Source organism: Eremothecium sinecaudum, chromosome VIII (assembly GCF_001548555.1).
Source record: "Eremothecium sinecaudum strain ATCC 58844 chromosome VIII, complete sequence".
NCBI lineage: Eukaryota > Fungi > Ascomycota > Saccharomycetes > Saccharomycetales > Saccharomycetaceae > Eremothecium > Eremothecium sinecaudum.
This window is the reverse complement of record NC_030899.1, coordinates 836,631-855,875: the sequence shown is the minus strand read 5'-3', so window position 1 is coordinate 855,875 and position 19,245 is coordinate 836,631. Positions and strand designations below refer to the sequence as shown.

Genomic DNA, 19,245 nt, shown 5'->3' with positions numbered 1-19,245 from the left:
TATTATTACATAAAAAAGGCGATGAGGTGTAGTACATGCTAAGGTTGCTTATATCACACACAATTAATGATCTCTTTATTCTGTATAGTCACACTTCTTGTTTTATTGTCATTTTTGTAAATCCCAACAAGGCTCTGTGCTAATTCGAACATATTATTCCTCAACGAGATGACAATAAATTGTGCATTCTTAGTTCGCTCTTTGATATAGTTAGCGACAATAGAAACATTTCTGAAGTCCAAAGCCGCGTCAATTTCGTCCATGACATACAATGGAGTAGGTTTGTATTTATGAAGTGCGAAAACTAAAGCAAGCGAACTCAACGTTTTCTCACCACCTGAGAGATTCGAAATATCTTTCCAACTTTTTCTGGGTGGCATTACACTGAACAATACACCTTCTGAAAAAGGATCTAAACTATCAACCAGTTCCAACTCAGCATTACCTCCCATAGTGATCATTTGATACATTTCTTTTAAAGTCATTGAGATCACCCCAAAGCCTTCCATGAATTCTTCCAGGCGTCTTTTTTTTAGCATTTCACAATGATTTCTAATCTCATCTCTCTTTGCTACTGCTTGATTCAGATCCAATTTTCTTCTTCTATATTCTGCTAGCCTTTTAGCGTATTCATCCAAAATGTCGATGTCAACATGAGCATTGTCAATAAAAGTTTGTAAGTCTTCAATTTCTTTTGTCAGTGCATCATTATCTATTGCAGATAGTTCTGACTGAGTTAATTTAGGTAGTCCATTCTCTGTTGCAGTTTCTTGATCACATACATCCATCTTACTTCCATCATCTTCAGTTTCAACATTCTCTTCCTCCTCCAGTGCAGGTTGAAGCTGTTGTAATTGTGAATTTTCAGTCAGAATATTACTGTTTTCAGCAGTTCGAGGTATGTCCATTTTTATTTCTTCAGGAAGTTCCTTGTCTTCAATTTTCTGGAGTAATTGTGTCACTTCCCTAACCTTCAATAGGTTCAACTCTTTTTCAAGACGAGTAACTTCTTTACTAACGTGATTGCGCAAAGAATTCAACTTTTCAAGCTTGTTATTATACTCTATTTCAGCAGATTTATAATCTTCCATACTTTTGTTCAATTCTTCTATTTCGGTTTCAAGTTCATCACGCTGTTCAATTAAGGTGCTTTTTTCATCCTCCAACTGCAGTAAAGACTCATCAATCTTTTCAAATTCCTTAGATGACTCCTCGTAATGAGTAGTCAGCTTCGCTAACTCAGTTTCGATTTGATGCATCTCCTTTTCAGTCTCACATAATTGCCTCTCACCTCTACGCAGTTCGAGTTCGGCCTTTTTTATTGATGCTTTTCCTCTCTTTTGCTTAGAAACCGTTAACGAAATTTGCTGCTGAAGTGAATCCACAGCTGCCTTTAGAGCTTGAAGGTCTAGACCACCAATTTCCATTATTTTAGCCTGTAGACTTTTAATCTTATTGCTCTTAACCTTTGATTCTTCTTGTAAGTCTTTCAATTCAGAATTTAGTGTGGAAAGCCTGAATTCTGCATCCTGTAATTCACTCTGGTCGTCTTCATTTTCGGTAGCTTTCTTCTCAGCTTCTTGAAGAGCATTGTATGTTGATTGGAGAGATGCTGAAATTGATTCTAGCTCCATTTTCACTTTAGATATCTCGGTTTCCAGTTCCGGTTGACGATTTTTATATGCAGCCAAAGATTGCTCCATTTCTTGGTGTGAATCACTTGCGATTTTGAAGTTTTTCTCCTTCTCATCCAACTCTGCTTCCATCTGTTGAACTTCTTCAGCGGAGTAAGTATCGACGTTTTTCAGCTTCGACTTCATTAAGCCACGGGATACACGATCACCTCCGCCTGAAATAGTACCCGAAATATCAATGAGCTTACCATCTAATGTAACTACCCTGAATCTATTTTTACCAAACGCCACTTTATTTGCGACTGCCAATGTGGGAGCTACCAATGTATCTCTCAGAACGCTATAAAATGCTGGAGCGAACTTTTTTTCTTTAAATGTTATCAAGTCAAAAAGTCTTGGTATATTCGCAGGAGTTTGGATTTGGTTCAAATTAAACTTTCTTAACTTATCCAATAAAATAAACCGCGCATAGCCTAACTTATTTTTCCTCAAGTGATCGATACATTGTTGGGCGCATTCCACGGTTTCTACAACAATATCATCGAGTCTAGGGCAAGCAGTAGAAATGGCAACATCGTACTTGTCTTCAATCGTCCCTAGTGCTCCAAGGCGACCATGAAAACCATGAATTCGACCTGATTTTTGCAAGCGAAGTAGTGCGGTCAGAACTTTATTCTTATTTTCTTCACTGGATTTGGCAGACCGTGCTTCTGTTACACGCTGTCTATGAGCAGTTAAGACTTGTTTCATTTCACCTAGTTTAGTCTTTGCATTATAGCACTCAGTGGCGCAAACAGAAATTAATTTATCTACTGAGTTAGATTCTTTTTTCAATTTAGCTAGTTTAGCTTCTTGGTTGGTATTAGCAGATTTATATTCCTCAACCTCTTCTTTCAATCGTTTAATCTCAGCCGTAACCTTAGTGTAAGACTCTTTAATCATGGATACCTCCACTTCAACTAGTTTTATTTGCGACTTTTTCTCGTCAATCTTATCATTCCATGGCTTAAGCTCTTCCTCCAACTGAGCTATTTCCTCTGCAATATGACTTGTCTTTTTACTCAACGACATTTTCATATTATCTAACTTTTCACGCTCTTCTTCTAATGAAGCTCCGAGATCCCTAATTTTCTCCTCATATTGAACTTGCTCTTCATCATATTCTTTAATTTGATCGATATGCTTGCGAATAGTCGCTTCTGCAGTTTTTAACAGTTTTCCCGATTTTGCTCTTTTCTTGGTCAAACTCTTTCGTTTTTCCTCAGCCGAAGCAAGTTCGCGTTCCAATTGATGCTTTTGCTTTAGCAATTTATCACGTTCCCTGGTTATTTTTGAAACCTGGTTTGAGAGCGTCTTAGATTTTTCTGTTAACTCTGATATTTTTGTTTGTTTACTGTTATTCATATTTCTATCCATTTCCATCTTGTCTGTAATATTCGTGATCTTTTCTAACACTTCCCGCAACTTCTTCTGGTTTTGATCAATATAAAGCTGATACTGTTGTGACTTTAGTACAGTAAGTCGTTTTTCTTTCTCCAGAAACTCGAGTGCTTCTTCCTTCCCCGACTCCAGAGATTCTTTTTCAGTTTCTACAAGCTCAAATCTGTTCTCCTTCTGTTTACAGACGTCATTGAGTGTATTAATCTCTACTAGGGCACTTTCAATTTGAGAGTTATATTTTGCGGTACCAATTATGTCTTCTAAGTACTCTAGTAAGCCATCCTCGCCATCCCTTTCCCCTTTTGGCTTCATCTGTGCAATCGATTCAACTTCACCTTGAAGGATCAAAAACCTTTTATGGTCTAAATCAACCCCTTCCTGACGAAGCATAGTAGTAACTTCTGTATAGCTACTTTCTTTACCATTGATATAATATTTTGAAGTATTATTGCGGAATGCTTTACGCATCACCGACAGCTCTTGTCTATCCGTTAACACTCTACTACTACCGTCAGCTTCATCCATGATATAATGAAATCGAATTTCTACTGAGCAAAAACTCAAATTGCTATGTGTTTCTGACTTATGTATCAGATTTGATAGCTTTCCTTGTCTCATTTTACTCGCCCTAAAACCAAACACGAATAGCATCGCATCAATAACATTTGATTTACCTGAACCATTTGGACCTACAATTGCAGAAAATGAGCTGTTAAAAGGTCCAACAATTTGTTCACCATAATATGACTTAAAGTTATTAAGTATGAGGGTCTTTATACATAGTCTGTCCTTTTTTGACTGCTTTGCATCGTATATCCTTTGTAGCTCCAACCTAGTATTCTTTACTGGAGATAATTGGATCAACTCTAATTTACGAGCAGGGGACCTATTGGGAGACCTTGGAGGTGACTGGCTATACATAGAACGGCCTCTTGATATCTGAGAAGGGGGCAATGGCAGCAAACTTGGGCCCTGTAATGCGGTTGTCGCGCTTGATGCCTGAGATACCAGATTTCTACGATCTGGAGAACCAAGAAACGGCTTTAAAGGAGTTGATGGCACCCTCGGCCTTTTCGGTGTTGGTAATTCCGACATTGGGAGTGAAGGAGTAGAATAACGATGAGTTTCAATGACTTGACGCGTTTTAGTCTGATAAATCATATAAACATTAAAAGCGGAAATTCATATTTCAATGAAATCTTTAGTCCGGGTAACATCTACATAATACGTGACAAATTTGATCTGTCTACAACCTTACCTTACAACATCGAAGAGTGTTATTCACGTAGAATACAAGCTTTTGCTTCGATATATTCGCCAAGACGGGTCATTGTGGTACTCTGATCTAGTTTGAGTTATTATTTGGCGCTTCCTTTTTAACTTTAGCTGCTCTTCGAAGGTTTTAAACAATAATATCACGTCTCTCACTATTGTATATAAAGCAGCTCAAAGTAAAGAAGACTCAAGAAACAGGAAATGCAGAGCCCACTAATAATAGACAATGGTTCTTTGGAAATAAAGTTTGGATTGGCCTCCCATTCGGCTCCTTTTCGTGCTCAGAATTGTCTTGCACGCGATAAATATGGTGGATACCACCTTTCCAATCAAATGAAGCATATACGGGATATCTCCCATTGTCATATCCTTAGGCCATTTGAACTAGGGCAGTTGGTTTCATGGGAGTTAGAGGAACATATTTGGGATTACTGCCTTTTTAATCCAGACGAGTTTAAATGGGACTTAAAAGATACAAAGGGTGTTGACTTGATTGCCAGTGAGAACTGCATGACTCTACCTGAGATATCGAAAAATATGGATCAAGTAATATTTGAGGAATACGAATTTGGATCACTAATGAAGTGCCCGGTGGCACAATATATTCCTTTTGCTAATGATGACGACTTCGAGGTGGTTGGTGGGGAATATGCTGAAGCTGAAAAGATGGAGAAAAAGGATTATAAGGACTTTCAGCTTGTGATTGACTCTGGGTTTAACTGTACTTGGATAGTACCAGTTATCAAGGGTGTGCCATACTACAAAGCGGTAAAGAAGCTTGATATCGGAGGACGGTTTCTGAATGGACTACTAAAAGAAACCATCTCCTTTCGACATTATAACGTTATGGATGAAACAATTCTAGTGAACAATATAAAAGAAAAGTGCTGTTTTATGCCTCCAGTATCTTACTTTGACAGTTTTGAAAAGAAGTCGGACACAAGAATCGAATATGTACTGCCAGATTTCCAAACCAGTCTAATTGGTTACGTAAATGATCCTAAGAAAGCAATTCCAGAGGACTCTCAAAAGCTAGTTCTTGAGGATGAACTGTTTACTGTTCCGGAAACCTTCTTTCATCCAGAAATCTGCAATATCTTGAAGCCGGGTATTGTAGAAACAATATTAGAAAGCATTTCTATGCTTCCAGAAGTCATAAGGCCTTTGATAGTGAGTAATATTGTTGCAATAGGCGGTAACTTCAACATCAAGAACTTTTTTTCGCGGCTTGCAACTGAACTGCAGAGACAATGCCCAACTAATTGGACGGTGCGGATATTTGTACCGAAATGTGATGCAGCGCTACAGGGCTGGAATAGCATGAAAAAATTTAGCACTACTGAATCATATACTAAGGGTAGGGTTTCAAGAGAAGAGTATTTGGAGCATGGCGCGGATTGGTCGACAAAACAAAGGTTCGGATATGAACAGTGGATTTGAACCAGATTCGGGAGTTATTTTGTCTTCAAATTAGGGTGATATATAGACTAGTAATGAGTACTTTTAAATATGATTAATAAATCGGGTTGTGTATTACATCCACATCAATATAGGGGTCCGGTACTGTAACACTTTCGGCTAAATTACGTCTTTTAAAAGGCGCGTTTACGCCCCATTAGTAACTATTACTGAAGCACAACCCGGCATTGGAAACATCATGAGCCCTTATTATATCGGTGTTGATGTCGGTACAGGGTCTGCAAGAGCATGCATAATTGACTCAACCGGTAGTATCCTTGCTTTGTCTGAAAACGAAATTTCAAGAACGGAGCTGAAACCAAGTCATATAACCCAATCTAGCTCTCAAATATGGGAAAGTATATGTAATTGCGTCAGATCCGTAGTTGAGAAGGCCAAGGTAAATGAGGAAGAGATATTAGGGATTGGATTCGATGCAACTTGTTCTTTGGTGGTCGTCGACGAAGAATCGAATAGAGGGGTGGCAGTAGGTCCGGATTTTAGCAACCACGATCAAGATATTATGCTTTGGATGGACCACAGAGCCGTTAAAGAAGCTGATGAGATTAATAGTACAGGCCACAAGTGTTTGAATTATGTAGGAGGCAAGATGTTTGTTGAGATGCAACTCCCCAAGATCAAATGGCTTAAAAACAACATGCCAGGGGGTATGTTTAACAGGTGTAAGTTTTACGACCTCCCAGACTACCTTACTGTAAAGGCCTCCGGACGTGAGGTTCGAAGTGTCTGCTCTGCTGTGTGTAAGATGGGCTTCTTACCACTGGGCGTAGAGGGCTCAACGGAAGGTTGGTCGCGTGAATTCTTCGAAGCAATTGACTTAGAAGAACTCTGTACTTCAGATTTTAGCAAACTTGGAGGTCCAGCAGATGCTGATGGTGTCAATTACAAGCCTTCCGGTTGTTTTGTTGGGTTTTTGTCTAGCGACGCGGCTAGTGAAATGGGTTTAACCACGAACTGTGCAGTGGCAACCGGATTAATTGATGCTTATGCTGGTTGGGTGGGTACTGTGGCAGCAAAATCAGAAGCAATGGATGGCGCTAGTGATTTAAATCAAGCAGTGGGCAGGCTGGCCAGTGTTGCGGGCACCTCTACCTGTCAGATAGTTATGTCCTCTGAAGCGCACTTTGTACCAGGTGTGTGGGGCCCTTACAAAGATATTTTATTCCCTGGATACTGGTGCTCGGAAGGTGGTCAGAACTGGACGGGCGGCCTCCTACACCAGCTGCTCACCACCCATCCTGCATACGCAGAACTATGCGACCTAGCTAAAACCAGCGGGCTTTCAAAATTTGATTACCTCAACGATAGAGTTCGAGCAATGCACAAGGAGCGTGATACGTCATCTGAACTTTGGCTCATAAAGCACCTATTTTACTACGGCGATTACAATGGGAACCGATCCCCCATCGCTGATCCCAACATGTCAGCGGCAATCATAGGTAAACCCGCCGGCATCACAATAGATGACTTGGCACTAGAATACCTCGCCGCCTGTGAATTCATCTCCCTGCAAACTCGCCAGATCATTGATGCATTGTGCACTAATGGACACAAAATATCCTTGATATATATGTCTGGGGGGCAGTGCAGGAACAAACTTTTGATTAACTTAATTGCAAGCTCTTCCAGGTTACCAGTAGTAACGCCAAGATATATTGACTCCGCTGTAGTCTTCGGTTCCGCCCTGCTTGGCGCTGCCGCCAACCTCTCTAAAGCAACCTCAAGCGGTCCTAATGACTATATCTCTTTCAAAACCGCGGCAAATCCTCTTTGGTCGGTCATGGCCGCCATGACTCCTGCTGGCACTACAATATACCCTCTTCCAGACTCACACCCTGACGTCAAACTTCTAGACGTTAAATATGCGATATTTCTAGATATGATTAAATCACAGCAGAAATATCGAAACCTAGTAAATCAAATTTCACTATGACTTTCGGAATTTCCACTTAACAAGGTTATGTCCCGTTAAATAATCATATATAGGCCGGAATTATGTATGCAAATGGTCTATATACCTAAAAAATTACAAATTTTCGATAAATGAAGCAGCATAACTAAGTCCTAGACTCTTTGGGCTCGATTATAATGCTATTAGAAACTCAATTGGGTCATTCTGTACTATATAACATTTTTATTTTATCTAGCAAACGCGCTGTTCATGACGTGACTTAATTTTGTCTCTTGATAGGTTTTTCTTTGAAACATGTCTAAGTGAAGATTGATCTTGTTGAAGATCGCAGAAAAACAAATCAAACAAAACATTGAAGTACCCGTCCACACAGGACAAGTCGATGTTATTCGTTGTCCCTTGTTTTTGGGCTTTCGTTGATTGTTTTCAGGCTCCATTGAATTTTATTTGTTAATAAGTCTCGTGTGAACTGTCACGAGAAGATATTTAAGTTGATTAAAAGCTAAACATTTACCCCTCTTTCAAGCCCCTTTGAATTTATAAGCGAGTTGGATTTGTTATTGAGTGAAATATACCTACAAAATTAATTGTAGATGAATATACGGTCAGGTAATAATGATAGTGGTGTTGCAGGCGACACTGAGGGAATTTTATTATTGCTGCAACAAATACTGTCTAGAATGTTACTAAAAATTAGATCCAATGAGGATTTGTATGAGTTTTATACCAAGGTTAAGGATGAATGCAGCGCATATGGAAGAGATGATAGTAGATGTGTTATAAATGCGGATGCAGTATTCAAGGTTCTTATGTCTTATCCGCAGGAGTTGCTGGATATTGTTATTTTGCCATCGATTTTGAGGTATTTTGAGTGGTCAGCAGAAAGCTCCTCAAGCGCAGATGCCAAGGGTTGCAGTTCTATAGTGACGCCAGATCGATGTTATTATTTTTTGAAGGATGATACCAATGGGTTTCAGCATAGCGCTGAGATGTGTCAGAGTGTGTTTGATGCGGTGAAAGTACTTCAGCGGTTGCAAATGGTGATATTTGGGGAGAAACCCATGCTGCATGATATTAATGATCCGGACTCTGAAAGTCCCACATGGAGTTCATTGGAGACGTCCGGGACGCTGGAGTTTATTCAGTCACTACCCAAAGGACGGAATACTGCGACGGGTGGTACAGATTCAGGCGAAAGTTCTCGTGAGCAGGCTAAATTCCAGCGGTATCCCGAACTGGCTTGTAAAGAGCAAGGACTGAAGGCCCAAGAGAATGAGCAGCCGGAACAGAGGCGAGAGATTCAGTCAGATGAACCTGAGCTGGTGCGTCAACCAAGCCAGAGATTCTCCCCAGGAACTGCTGTAAATCTCCGCATTGCCCAGCATCAGAAGCGCAAACAGAAGCTGCCGCCGCCACCACCACCGCAGTCCCATTCTTCTGCACCACCAGTAATTCAGCAGATAACTAAATCCAAGGAAGCCACAGCTACTTACCAGAATCAACTCCAGCCATTGCATCAGACAGTCGACACTCTCAATCCTGCTGATCCACCCATGTATGCGTTTCAAAGCTATGGATACGATCCGAATAGCTTACTCGAACAGGCCCTGCCGGACATTAAACAAAGGTTGCACGACCTCACAGTGGAAAACAACAACCTGCGACAGCAAGATTCGCTACTAATGCAGCAGATACAGTGTTTAAAACAGCTAGTCGGGTCACTTCAAAAAACGGTTGCTGCTCTATCGAACGCAACCAGTCTCTTAACTAAGGGTAAGGTCGCTAAAATGAAACACACTGTTAATGCCCCCTCAATGCGCTCTAACCTAATAAAACAGTCAGCAAGTGGCACCAGTGCCCTCTCAATGGGAACCCAACTCAGCTACTCCGATGCCAGTAGCACTACAACCGCTAATGAAGAGCTGGTAGACCCAATCATTGACGAATACGAACCTTTCATAATAAAGAACGGACGTCGTCCCAGCATGCACTCGTACACAGGAAGCCAGCTCCCCCCAAACACTACAAATTGCTCCCACAGTATGCTCCACTTCCAAGGCGACACCATGTTCGACCCTCAGAGAGAGAAAGTCAACCCAATGCCTCCGTACCAGCCCATTGACGTCCCCGACCACCAACAGTCCTCATATCCACTCGTCGCAGCCTCAGCGTTTCCGTATAACGCAAGGCAAAATATAGCTCTGCAATCCCAACAGTCCGCTTATAAATCAAAAAAACCACGTCCCCGCTACAAAGACAGCCAAGGTACTAGGCTCTCAAGGGGAGCACGCTACCAGCCCCCGCTAACCGCCGACGGCAAGCACTACCTGCTAGACGAGGAAGGAAAATTCGCCATCGTAATGAGCAATGACCAAGACTCAATCTACTCCATCTACAACGAGTTCTACCAGTCACTCAAGCCACAGGTCGACTCTTTTGTACAGGACTTCGGAAAGTCAAAGCTAGTCCAATTCCGAAAGAAGCGTACCTTCCAAAAAAAAAAGGCTTTCGTCTACCTCATAGAAAAGATCTCCTACTTCACGAAACTCCCTCCAGAGTACGTCCTACAAATTGTAGACAACGTAAGAATAAAAGAAGAAAAGTCTGTCGTCTGGGTATGCAACAATCTCGGCTCTCTCAAGTATGCCATAGTCAAGTACCGGCCCGATCTCAGACAGATTATCGCCACAGACGCTGACTGATTAACTAATTACATAGAAGTCTGTAGCTTACCATCGCCTCGTACGACGAGCACCCTTATCGTCCGGCACGGCCACCCCTTATCGCCCAGTACGACTCTCTTTTGTGTTGTCGTGCCTCGTGATTCCCGTATTAGGCAATTATAAACTATCCTGCCGATTTCGGCGGTAAAGATAACGATTCTCAGCTGGTGAAGAAAACAAAAAGTAAAAGGATCATTAAGTGGTAGCATAACGCTACACTAAGGATATAAGGACACCCACTACCCGAATAATTTGCTATCAAAAAATAGATTCAAAAGGAGTACTGACGAAAGAGCTGGATACGTTCAAACTAGCTAATAGATTTGTTGTTGATTGTAAAAAATATTGTACATTAAGGAATTAAAAAGGATTGTACAGGAATCGGTAACTAAGGCTTTGGTGTAAGAACTGACACAGAGTTTAATCATAACAAATTATAGAAAGCATATAAATGATGATACGCAGGTATTCGGATTTGGTTATTGTTGCTTTATTACTTATCTTCGACTTTGTACAAGGATCTCAGCTTTCAAATATCGAAAGTCGGTATAATATAATAGACTATAATGTACCTGAGTTGGATTTATCAGGTAGTCGAAATAATGAGTTAGTTATATTTGACGATTTTGAGAGCTTTGATTTATACAGGTATAAAGGACAGCAGGAGTTCAGTAAGAAAGCCGGAAATGAGAGTGATTGGTTGATTTATTATTCTAGTAACAAATACGTACGGTTAGCGGAAATACCAAGGGGTACAGTAATAAAAAACATTGTACCATGGGGAGAAGATAGTTTTATACTTAGCGGTAATGGGATGTTTATGGGTCATATGTTGGAGAATCAGTTACTTTTTAATCTATCTAGTTCTGAGGTAACAGAGATGCTTGATAACCCGGTGAGCGAGGTTAGTACTATTCTTCCCGACGGAGATACTGTATACTTTGGAGGACAGTTTTCGTATTCAGATGGTGATCGAGAAGGAAATGGTGTAGTGCAGTGGAATTCTCAGACGAGAAGTTCATCGTTGTTACCATTTTATGGGTTTGGTAAAGACTCCGTGGTCAACAATATTGTACGATTAAACGACGACAGTATTGTTTTCTTGGGCAAGTTCTCTACCATCGATAATAAGGAGCTATTAGTGAGTGCAGGCTTGACTGGTTCTAGCTATTCTCCCAGGAATATCTCAGATATCGAAGTTAATGCTAAAACGTCTTTAAGGTATTCCACCTTATCTGCGAGCGGGGAGTTGAACCGGAGTAGACTAGTATGTCCTTCCGGTGCTAATGATGCATGGTTATTGGAGTATTCTACTACTGGAGAGCTACATGTTGGTTTAGTCAACCAAATAACTCCTTCTAAAATTAGAATATACAACTCAAGAACCGCCGATAACCAGATAAAAGTATTTAGGATTCTTACAGCTCCATCGGGGAGTATTATGAACCTAACTTACGTTGATCCTGCTACAGGGGATCTTCTAACATGTGATGCATGGTGCCCATTGCAATCTCGTGCGGAATTGACTAGGCTTTCGGCCAATAGATCTTCGCATGATGTTGTCAGATTTGTGCAAAACAATAAAGTTCTTTTGAAATGGACTCCAGAATATCAAGAGTTCGCGTTTGTGAACCATGTTCCAACGGATGAGTTATCATTTATCGCACTTGGTTCATATGGTTCGAACGTAGGCTTATATGGATTGGAGCTTTACCAAAATGAATATGATACATATATCAACAACACTTTGAACCAGCCAAACTGTGTCGATCAGGGAGACTCAAGTTCTTCCAGGATATTGGATAATTCGGAGTGGTATCAAGGTTTACCTGGTGCATCATATATGGCTACCTCATTTACTAGTGGTAACCCAAGTGTTGCTTTTAACCCGGTAATTCCTTTCCCCGGTATCTATACATTGAACTTGGTTACTCCAGGGTGTCTGGATGATAACACTTGTAATAATCGAGGCATTGTTAACGTGACTGTTCGGGCCCATAATGGTACCGTGTTACTTACAAGGTGGATCTATCAAAATAATGAATATCTGAAGTATGATCCTTTACTCACTGGTTATTTCACAGCTACCCCAACCATTATAATAGAATGGGTAAGGCTGATTAACCCGGCCGACTTTTCGATAATGACTGCCGATAGGGTTAGTGCTATTATAAATTCTATTGATGTAACAGAACTTGGAATTGGCGGTTTAAATGGGATCTTCCAATACGATAAATCTGTCGCTAGTACAGGTGGACTTCCGCCATTTAGTAGATCCAACCTTAACTATTATCCACTTCGAAACTTCCCCTTGGAGGCATCTTTGAATGGTCAACTTTATAACGGTTCGTTGTACATTGGATCCGCGTCTACTACTGGCGTAACTAAATTTGCTCCAAGAAGCAACGGTTGGAATGAAGTAATTCCAGAAAGGTTGGACACAAACAGTCCAGTTCGTAGAGTATATCCATATTCAAGAGGATTGGCTTTCGTAAGTGACACTGAAGTACTTTCACTAGACTCAGGTTCATCGCTTTCCCCAGTCGCAACGTTGCCAAGTTATATTCAATCATTTGTCAACGTTACGCTAGATGAAGGGGAGTTGCTTGTTGTCAATAACCAGGCTATTTACAGCACTTCGGCGGGTACCAACGATCCAACGGATGCCCCATATGAAATGTCACTATTATCAGCAGGTGCTAACGACAACTCAGACACATTACTCGCTGGATGGATAACAAACTTGAAGTACAAAAACCTTAATGGATCTGTCGCCATAAATTCTAACCAGGAGATAACTACGACTGATTTACCTTGGATATCCAATGGAACAATATATCGTGGACTATACTTGACTGACTCTGAAACAGCTTACGCCTATTATTCTGACGAATCTGGAGCCAACTCCGCAAGCGGGGGTATTTTCATTGATAAGTCTGGAGATCGTGAGTTCATTTCAACAGAAAACACGGTCGTAAACGATATGCTTTACATTGGAGAACTGAGTCTATTGGTGTTATCAACCAACTCCACTTCTAACCAGACGGCAGCCTTGCGTTTTGTTAAGTTAAACTCCGACGCTAGTCCCGAAACGAGAAAGCTAGGTAGGAATGAACATATCTCTTCAATGCTTTCTTTTGCAAGAAATAACACGCTATTAGTTGGTGGTTCATTTTCAGTTGATAACTGCCGTGATTTATGTTTCTATAACTTCAATGAAAACACCTGGTCACAATTCTTGGATGGTGACATTTATGGAGATATACGGCAGATCAAATTTGTTAACGAAACGAATATAGTGATTGCAGGATCTGTTACGACACCTACTGATTCAAATGTTCAACTTCTAGAGGTCGACTTAGTTGAAAATAATATAATTGCTCACCATAAAGAACCGAACCACTTACCATTTGAAAGTGTAGTGGTGGTAGACAGCGCTGGCGACAGCTTTATTGCACATGATGGCCAAAGAGTATGGCGCTATTTCGACCGGCAGTGGATTTCAATAACCCCTCCATCCAATGGAGATTTTCAGATTACCGGCTTAAGTCAATTACCAAGGAAAGAATCGTCATCGTCAAATAGAAAAAGGGATACAAATGATCAACTTTTTTTTATGCAAGGAAATTTGAACACCGCTGATTTTGGCTCTGTTGGGGGAATGTATTATGATTTCCAAGACTGGAATCCTTACTACATTTCCGTTCCTAGAGAAAGTACGGGTAATACTAGAACTATTCCTAAGGGGCAGATATTTTCTAACCAGGATATATCGTCAATCTCCAATTCTGATGCTGCTCTATCGGATGGTTCTTCAGGTACAATTTTCCCACCTGGGAATAGCGCCCGTGGTAGATTCAGAGGGCCAATGGGTAAGGGATATGTGGTTATGCTTGCTTTGGGTATGGCGATATTAACTGTGGCATTATTGACTTTAATTGGTGTTTTATTGGCATATGTATATGGTGATCATGATGCATATGAACCTCTAAAACCTAGAACGGATGAAGCTGAAATGTTGAAGACAGTACCGCCCGAAAAGTTGATGAAGTTTATAGGAAATGGAATTTAATAGGTAATTTGATTGTATAAGAAAACATGATTCACATTGCATTATTCTAATTAATGTTAATGTGGATAATTATACTAAGTGCATTAGAATTTAAACCTTCAATAAAAGAAGGAATATATCCATTATATCAATGAAGTATTTAACTGAATTAACCTTCAAAAATAATTAAACATCAGCTGTATGTACTCCACGGTCGCCATTTTTTTCATCATCAACTATTGCATCTATCAATTTCGTCAACAATGTTCCATCTTGATTTGCAAATGCCAAATTCTGATATGCTTTATTGCAACCTTTTAAGGCCCATGCACTTTGCCTGACCTGGCCATTTTGAAGCCATTTCTTCGCTACCAGAAGTTGAAAAACCGCTTGTTTTCTAAACCTTGTATAACCTTGGTTTTGTAGGCTACTATACTGAAGTTTTTCAGGGTTAGGGTATTCTTCAATGTCACCAGGTTGATCACTTTCCGTGGCAGATTCTTCCTCTAAATGGATACGGGGGTCTATACGTAATCCATAAGCAAAACTTATGCGCTCCCATATTAACGTTCTGGATAATGGAGTTGACTTTAGCCTGTCTCCTTGTAATAGAACCTCTAAATATTTGATGGCGTATGGTGACGAGACCCAAGTGTCACTCAGCGACAGGAAAAGTTCTGTCATGTACAGCATACACCTTACAAACTCTAGTGGTTCATGACCCTCTACGTATGTGTCCAAATAACTCATAATCAGAGGATCAATGTCATGCTTAATCATTTTTGCCGTGACGATCGTGTGGGCGCCCATTAATAATGATAGTGCTGCAAAATCTTGGCAAGATAAAATATAAAATGGATAGCCCTCAAAATCTTTGATCAACATTTCATAAATAGAGTACGATGTTTTGTAATCTGCTAACATGAAACACCAATCAGCCATTTTACGCATTAAGAACTCATTTGATGATACCAAAAAATAGCCCTCCGGTGATACCGGTGCTGCAACGTTAGGTACGCTCCCTGATTTTGACATAAACCTTTTCAGAAATTTATTGCCATGAAAAATGGACTTCCTTGGTTGTAATATAGTTTCAGTCCAGAAGGATATCTTCCGCTGCATAAACGGTATCATCAAATCCTCGACAAGTGAGTTTATGGTGTCATATATTACTTTTACCAGTTCTGCTGAAAACGTTAGGCCACTTGGATATAAATTATCGTATTCTTCTGTTTGTCTAGAACTGGCTATGGGTGAATGCAGGACTATTTTTTTATCATCGAACTGAGTGAACAATGGCAGCGGGACACTCTCCACAAATAGGTGTTTCTTGATTGATTTCATCAACGACTGAACAGCCTCCCACTGTTCCGGGACAGATTGATCAAAACACAATACAAATACCGGTAAAATATCACTAGTATTAATGTAAGGGGGGAATTTTTTTATGCTATTTGGAAGGTTCTTGAAATCCACCAACAGCTCTCGCGCTACGTCATAGGTTTCGCCTTTAGTAACATCAAGTGCCATTATATTTAAAATTGGATGATTGAAAGCGTTATATGGAGAGGGTGCAGATGATGATAATAAAGTCAGAAAATTATGGAATATTGAATGCTTTATCAGTTGACTGGGGGAATCATTCGTGGATATTTTTTCAATCTTTTTCAAGTACACCTTCAAGTAATCCTCAAGATTTTGTAGATCCATTACATTCCTGCTCCCAGGCTCTAATATCTCCTCCGGGGACTTGAGGAACCGGATATACAGAGAAGAGCTTCTCAGGAGCAGCGAATTATGCCTCTGTTTTCCAAAATTATGCTGTAGCTTTTCACTCGACTTATCATCTAGTTGATCTCGATCTTGAATATAATCACCAAAGCATCTTATCAAGTTATACATTGAATCGATATCAAGCGCCTCCTTCAAATGCGCGTCTAGAGTTGGGGTACTTTGGACACTTATGGATGGTGACAACGCATTACAAATAACCTTTCTGGATATATCTCGAGGAACAGAGCCTCCCCAGCGTTCGGGGTAGTGCAGCAGATTCATGTATTCCTGGTAAGAAAGAGTATTGTAAGTCATTATCCTTTAACAACCCAATCGGAGCCTCTACTGTACATTATCAGCAGTAACAGCTTCCGTGGTTTATAACAATGTGGACAATAACCTAGTCTTAACCATAATTCTATACACGTGATTGCCGTGTTAAAAGCTTAATTAAACTTTTTTCGCAAATTTTCCTATTCTAGCTTAGTGGTTGGGGGTGGACTCTGTTATTTTATTTCCACAGTTCAAATATGAGCTTAGTCTGAATTGTTTTTTGCGCTTTCAAGATTCCCGAAGGAATGCTCTCCGCTTTGCAATTGTATGCTTTAACTCTTTAAATAAGGCTACGTCCCATAAGATCTTAAAGAGCTGTATAAAGCGCTCAGGGTATTCTTTAAACTTTAAAGGCTTGAGAGCAATAAAAGGTAAAAGACTTTCGTTGAGGTGCTATGTTACTCAGCATTATTTCAATACTAGTTCTTTTAAGAATCGTCAATGGTTTCTATCTACCAGGTGTAGCGCCAATTACCTACCACACTGGGGACAAAATTCCATTACTCGTAAACCATCTCACAAGAACAAGGCCGCATGGAAATCCAGATAAAAAAGGTCATTCTGCAGATTACAAACTAAACTATGTGTACTCTTTTGATTATTACTATGAAAAGCTTCATTTCTGTAAACCTGAAAAGATTGAAAAACAACCAGAATCTTTAGGATCGGTTATATTTGGTGATCGGTTGTACAATTCTCCATTTTCAATATCGATGTTAAAGGACGAGACATGTGTAAAATTGTGTGATACCAAGATTCCCGGTGAAGATGCGAAATTCGTTAACGATTTAATTAGAAACAGTTTCTTTTACAATATGTTGGTGGATGGTTTACCTGCTGGTAGAAAAATCCATGATGAGAAAACTAAAACGGATTTCTATGGTACTGGCTTTGAGCTAGGATTTCTCGATTTTGGTGACACGGAACCTACTGAGAAGGTTGGGCCGCAGAAAAGGAAAAACGTATCACTTAAGGACCCCATAGGTTTGAGAACATATCTTGTGAACCATTTCAATATTGAAATCGAATACCATGATCGTGGGAATGACGACTACCGTGTTGTGGGAGTTACTGTTCACCCGGAATCCTTGAGCGGTCCGGAAAGAGACAGTTGTAAGTCTATAGAAATGCTTTCTCTTGATGAGGAATCTGAAAATGAGGTTACATTTACTTACTCTGTTAGCTTCAAACCCAGTGACGTTCCTTGGGCTACAAGATGGGGGAAGTATCTCCACGTCTATGACCCTAAGGTGCAATGGTACTCATTGATTAACTTCAGTATTATTGTTGTGGTGTTGTCCTGTATGATGGTGCACTCTTTATTCCGTGCCTTGCATCACGATTTGGCTCGTTACAACGAGTTCAATTTGGAAAATGAGTTCCAGGAGGAATACGGTTGGAAATTAGTTCACTCTGAAGTTTTCCGTGCACCTGTAAGACCTATGTTACTATCAATATGCGTCGGATCTGGTGCCCAACTATTTCTGATGGCTGGATGTACTATTTTTATTGCATTATTAGGTTTATTATCTCCAAGTGCAAGAGGCTCTTTGGGTACTGCTATGTTTCTACTATACGCTATTTTTGGAGGTCTAGGTTCTTATACTTCGATGGCTACCTACAAGTTCTGTGGAGGTCAACTGTGGAAGGTGAATATGCTTTTCACCCCGTTGCTGGTACCAATGTTCCTTTTCACCACCATGATTGTTATGAATTTCTTCCTAATGTCTGTTCACTCCTCTGGAGCAATCCCATTCGGGACAATCGTCGCTATGTTCTTCTTATGGTCCATACTCTCTATTCCAATCTCTTTCCTTGGTTCAATAATTGCCTGGAAAAAGAATAAATGGGATGAACATCCAACCAAAACTAACCAGATCGCTAGACAAATTCCAACCCAGCCATGGTACCTCAGGATGTGGCCTGCAACCTTTATTGCTGGTATCTTCCCATTTGGTTCCATCGCAGTTGAATTGTACTTTATTTACTCTTCAATATGGTACAATATGGTCTACTATATGTTCGGCTTCCTATTTTTCACCTTTATTCTACTCACTCTGACAACTGCGTTGGTAACCGTCCTACTGACTTACTACTCGCTATGTATGGAAGACTGGAGATGGCAGTGGAGGTCATTCATAATTGGTGGTTTCGGTTGTTCAGTTTACATTTTTATCCACTCAATCTTATTTACCAAGTTCAGATTGGGTGGGTTTGTAACAATTGTTTTGTACGTGGGGTACTCATTCACTATAAGTGTCATAAGCTGCTTGGTCACCGGTTCAATCGGTTATTTAAGCAGTCTAATTTTCGTTAGAAAAATTTACTCTAATGTGAAGGTGGATTAGATGAATGTATAGTTTTACCACATTAGAAGAGACTCTGTCGTTACGTCAAATAGAATAAGGAACATACAAGTTTTAGTTTCATGGAGCATGCTGACCTTTAAGGTATGCTATAAACAGACGCTATATATAATTATTTAAAATTTAATGGCCTACATCTTCATGATAAGAAAAAGGTGCAAACAGCCCTCTTTATTACAAGTACCAATTTGCGACTTATGAAAAAGCAAAGCGAGTTTCTTATTATTTGAATAGTAAGGAATATATCGCTTTAAAGCCT

The 19,245-nt window shown here is 40.1% G+C and overlaps 7 protein-coding genes across 7 annotated transcripts; 5 read left to right on the top strand and 2 right to left on the bottom strand.

The window, feature by feature from the left end:
- Window positions 1–53: 53 nt before the first annotated feature.
- SMC4 (condensin subunit SMC4) lies at window positions 54–4,235 on the bottom strand (the record flags this gene model as incomplete). The annotated part of the gene is made up of 1 exon (XM_018134420.1): window positions 54–4,235. One exon carries the CDS (start codon window positions 4,233–4,235, stop codon window positions 54–56), a length of 4,182 nt encoding a protein of 1,393 aa, XP_017989909.1.
- A 315-nt stretch (window positions 4,236–4,550) lies between these two features.
- ARP6 (Arp6p) lies at window positions 4,551–5,789 on the top strand (the record flags this gene model as incomplete). The annotated part of the gene is made up of 1 exon (XM_018134419.1): window positions 4,551–5,789. One exon carries the CDS (start codon window positions 4,551–4,553, stop codon window positions 5,787–5,789), a length of 1,239 nt encoding a protein of 412 aa, XP_017989908.1.
- Window positions 5,790–6,006: 217 nt separating this feature from the next.
- AW171_hschr84974 (putative phosphotransferase) lies at window positions 6,007–7,761 on the top strand (the record flags this gene model as incomplete). The annotated part of the gene is made up of 1 exon (XM_018134418.1): window positions 6,007–7,761. One exon carries the CDS (start codon window positions 6,007–6,009, stop codon window positions 7,759–7,761), a length of 1,755 nt encoding a protein of 584 aa, XP_017989907.1.
- Window positions 7,762–8,333: 572 nt separating this feature from the next.
- On the top strand, window positions 8,334–10,442 carry AW171_hschr84973 (transcription activator GCR1-like domain-containing protein; the record flags this gene model as incomplete). The annotated part of the gene is made up of 1 exon (XM_018134417.1): window positions 8,334–10,442. The coding sequence occupies one exon, from the start codon at window positions 8,334–8,336 to the stop codon at window positions 10,440–10,442; it is 2,109 nt and encodes a 702-aa protein (XP_017989906.1).
- Window positions 10,443–10,914: 472 nt separating this feature from the next.
- RAX2 (Rax2p) lies at window positions 10,915–14,535 on the top strand (the record flags this gene model as incomplete). Its single annotated transcript, XM_018134416.1, has 1 exon — window positions 10,915–14,535. One exon carries the CDS (start codon window positions 10,915–10,917, stop codon window positions 14,533–14,535), a length of 3,621 nt encoding a protein of 1,206 aa, XP_017989905.1.
- A 165-nt stretch (window positions 14,536–14,700) lies between these two features.
- On the bottom strand, window positions 14,701–16,602 carry TRS85 (Trs85p; the record flags this gene model as incomplete). The annotated part of the gene is made up of 1 exon (XM_018134415.1): window positions 14,701–16,602. The coding sequence occupies one exon, from the start codon at window positions 16,600–16,602 to the stop codon at window positions 14,701–14,703; it is 1,902 nt and encodes a 633-aa protein (XP_017989904.1).
- Window positions 16,603–17,015: 413 nt separating this feature from the next.
- On the top strand, window positions 17,016–18,968 carry EMP70 (Emp70p; the record flags this gene model as incomplete). The annotated part of the gene is made up of 1 exon (XM_018134414.1): window positions 17,016–18,968. The coding sequence occupies one exon, from the start codon at window positions 17,016–17,018 to the stop codon at window positions 18,966–18,968; it is 1,953 nt and encodes a 650-aa protein (XP_017989903.1).
- Window positions 18,969–19,245: the final 277 nt, after the last annotated feature.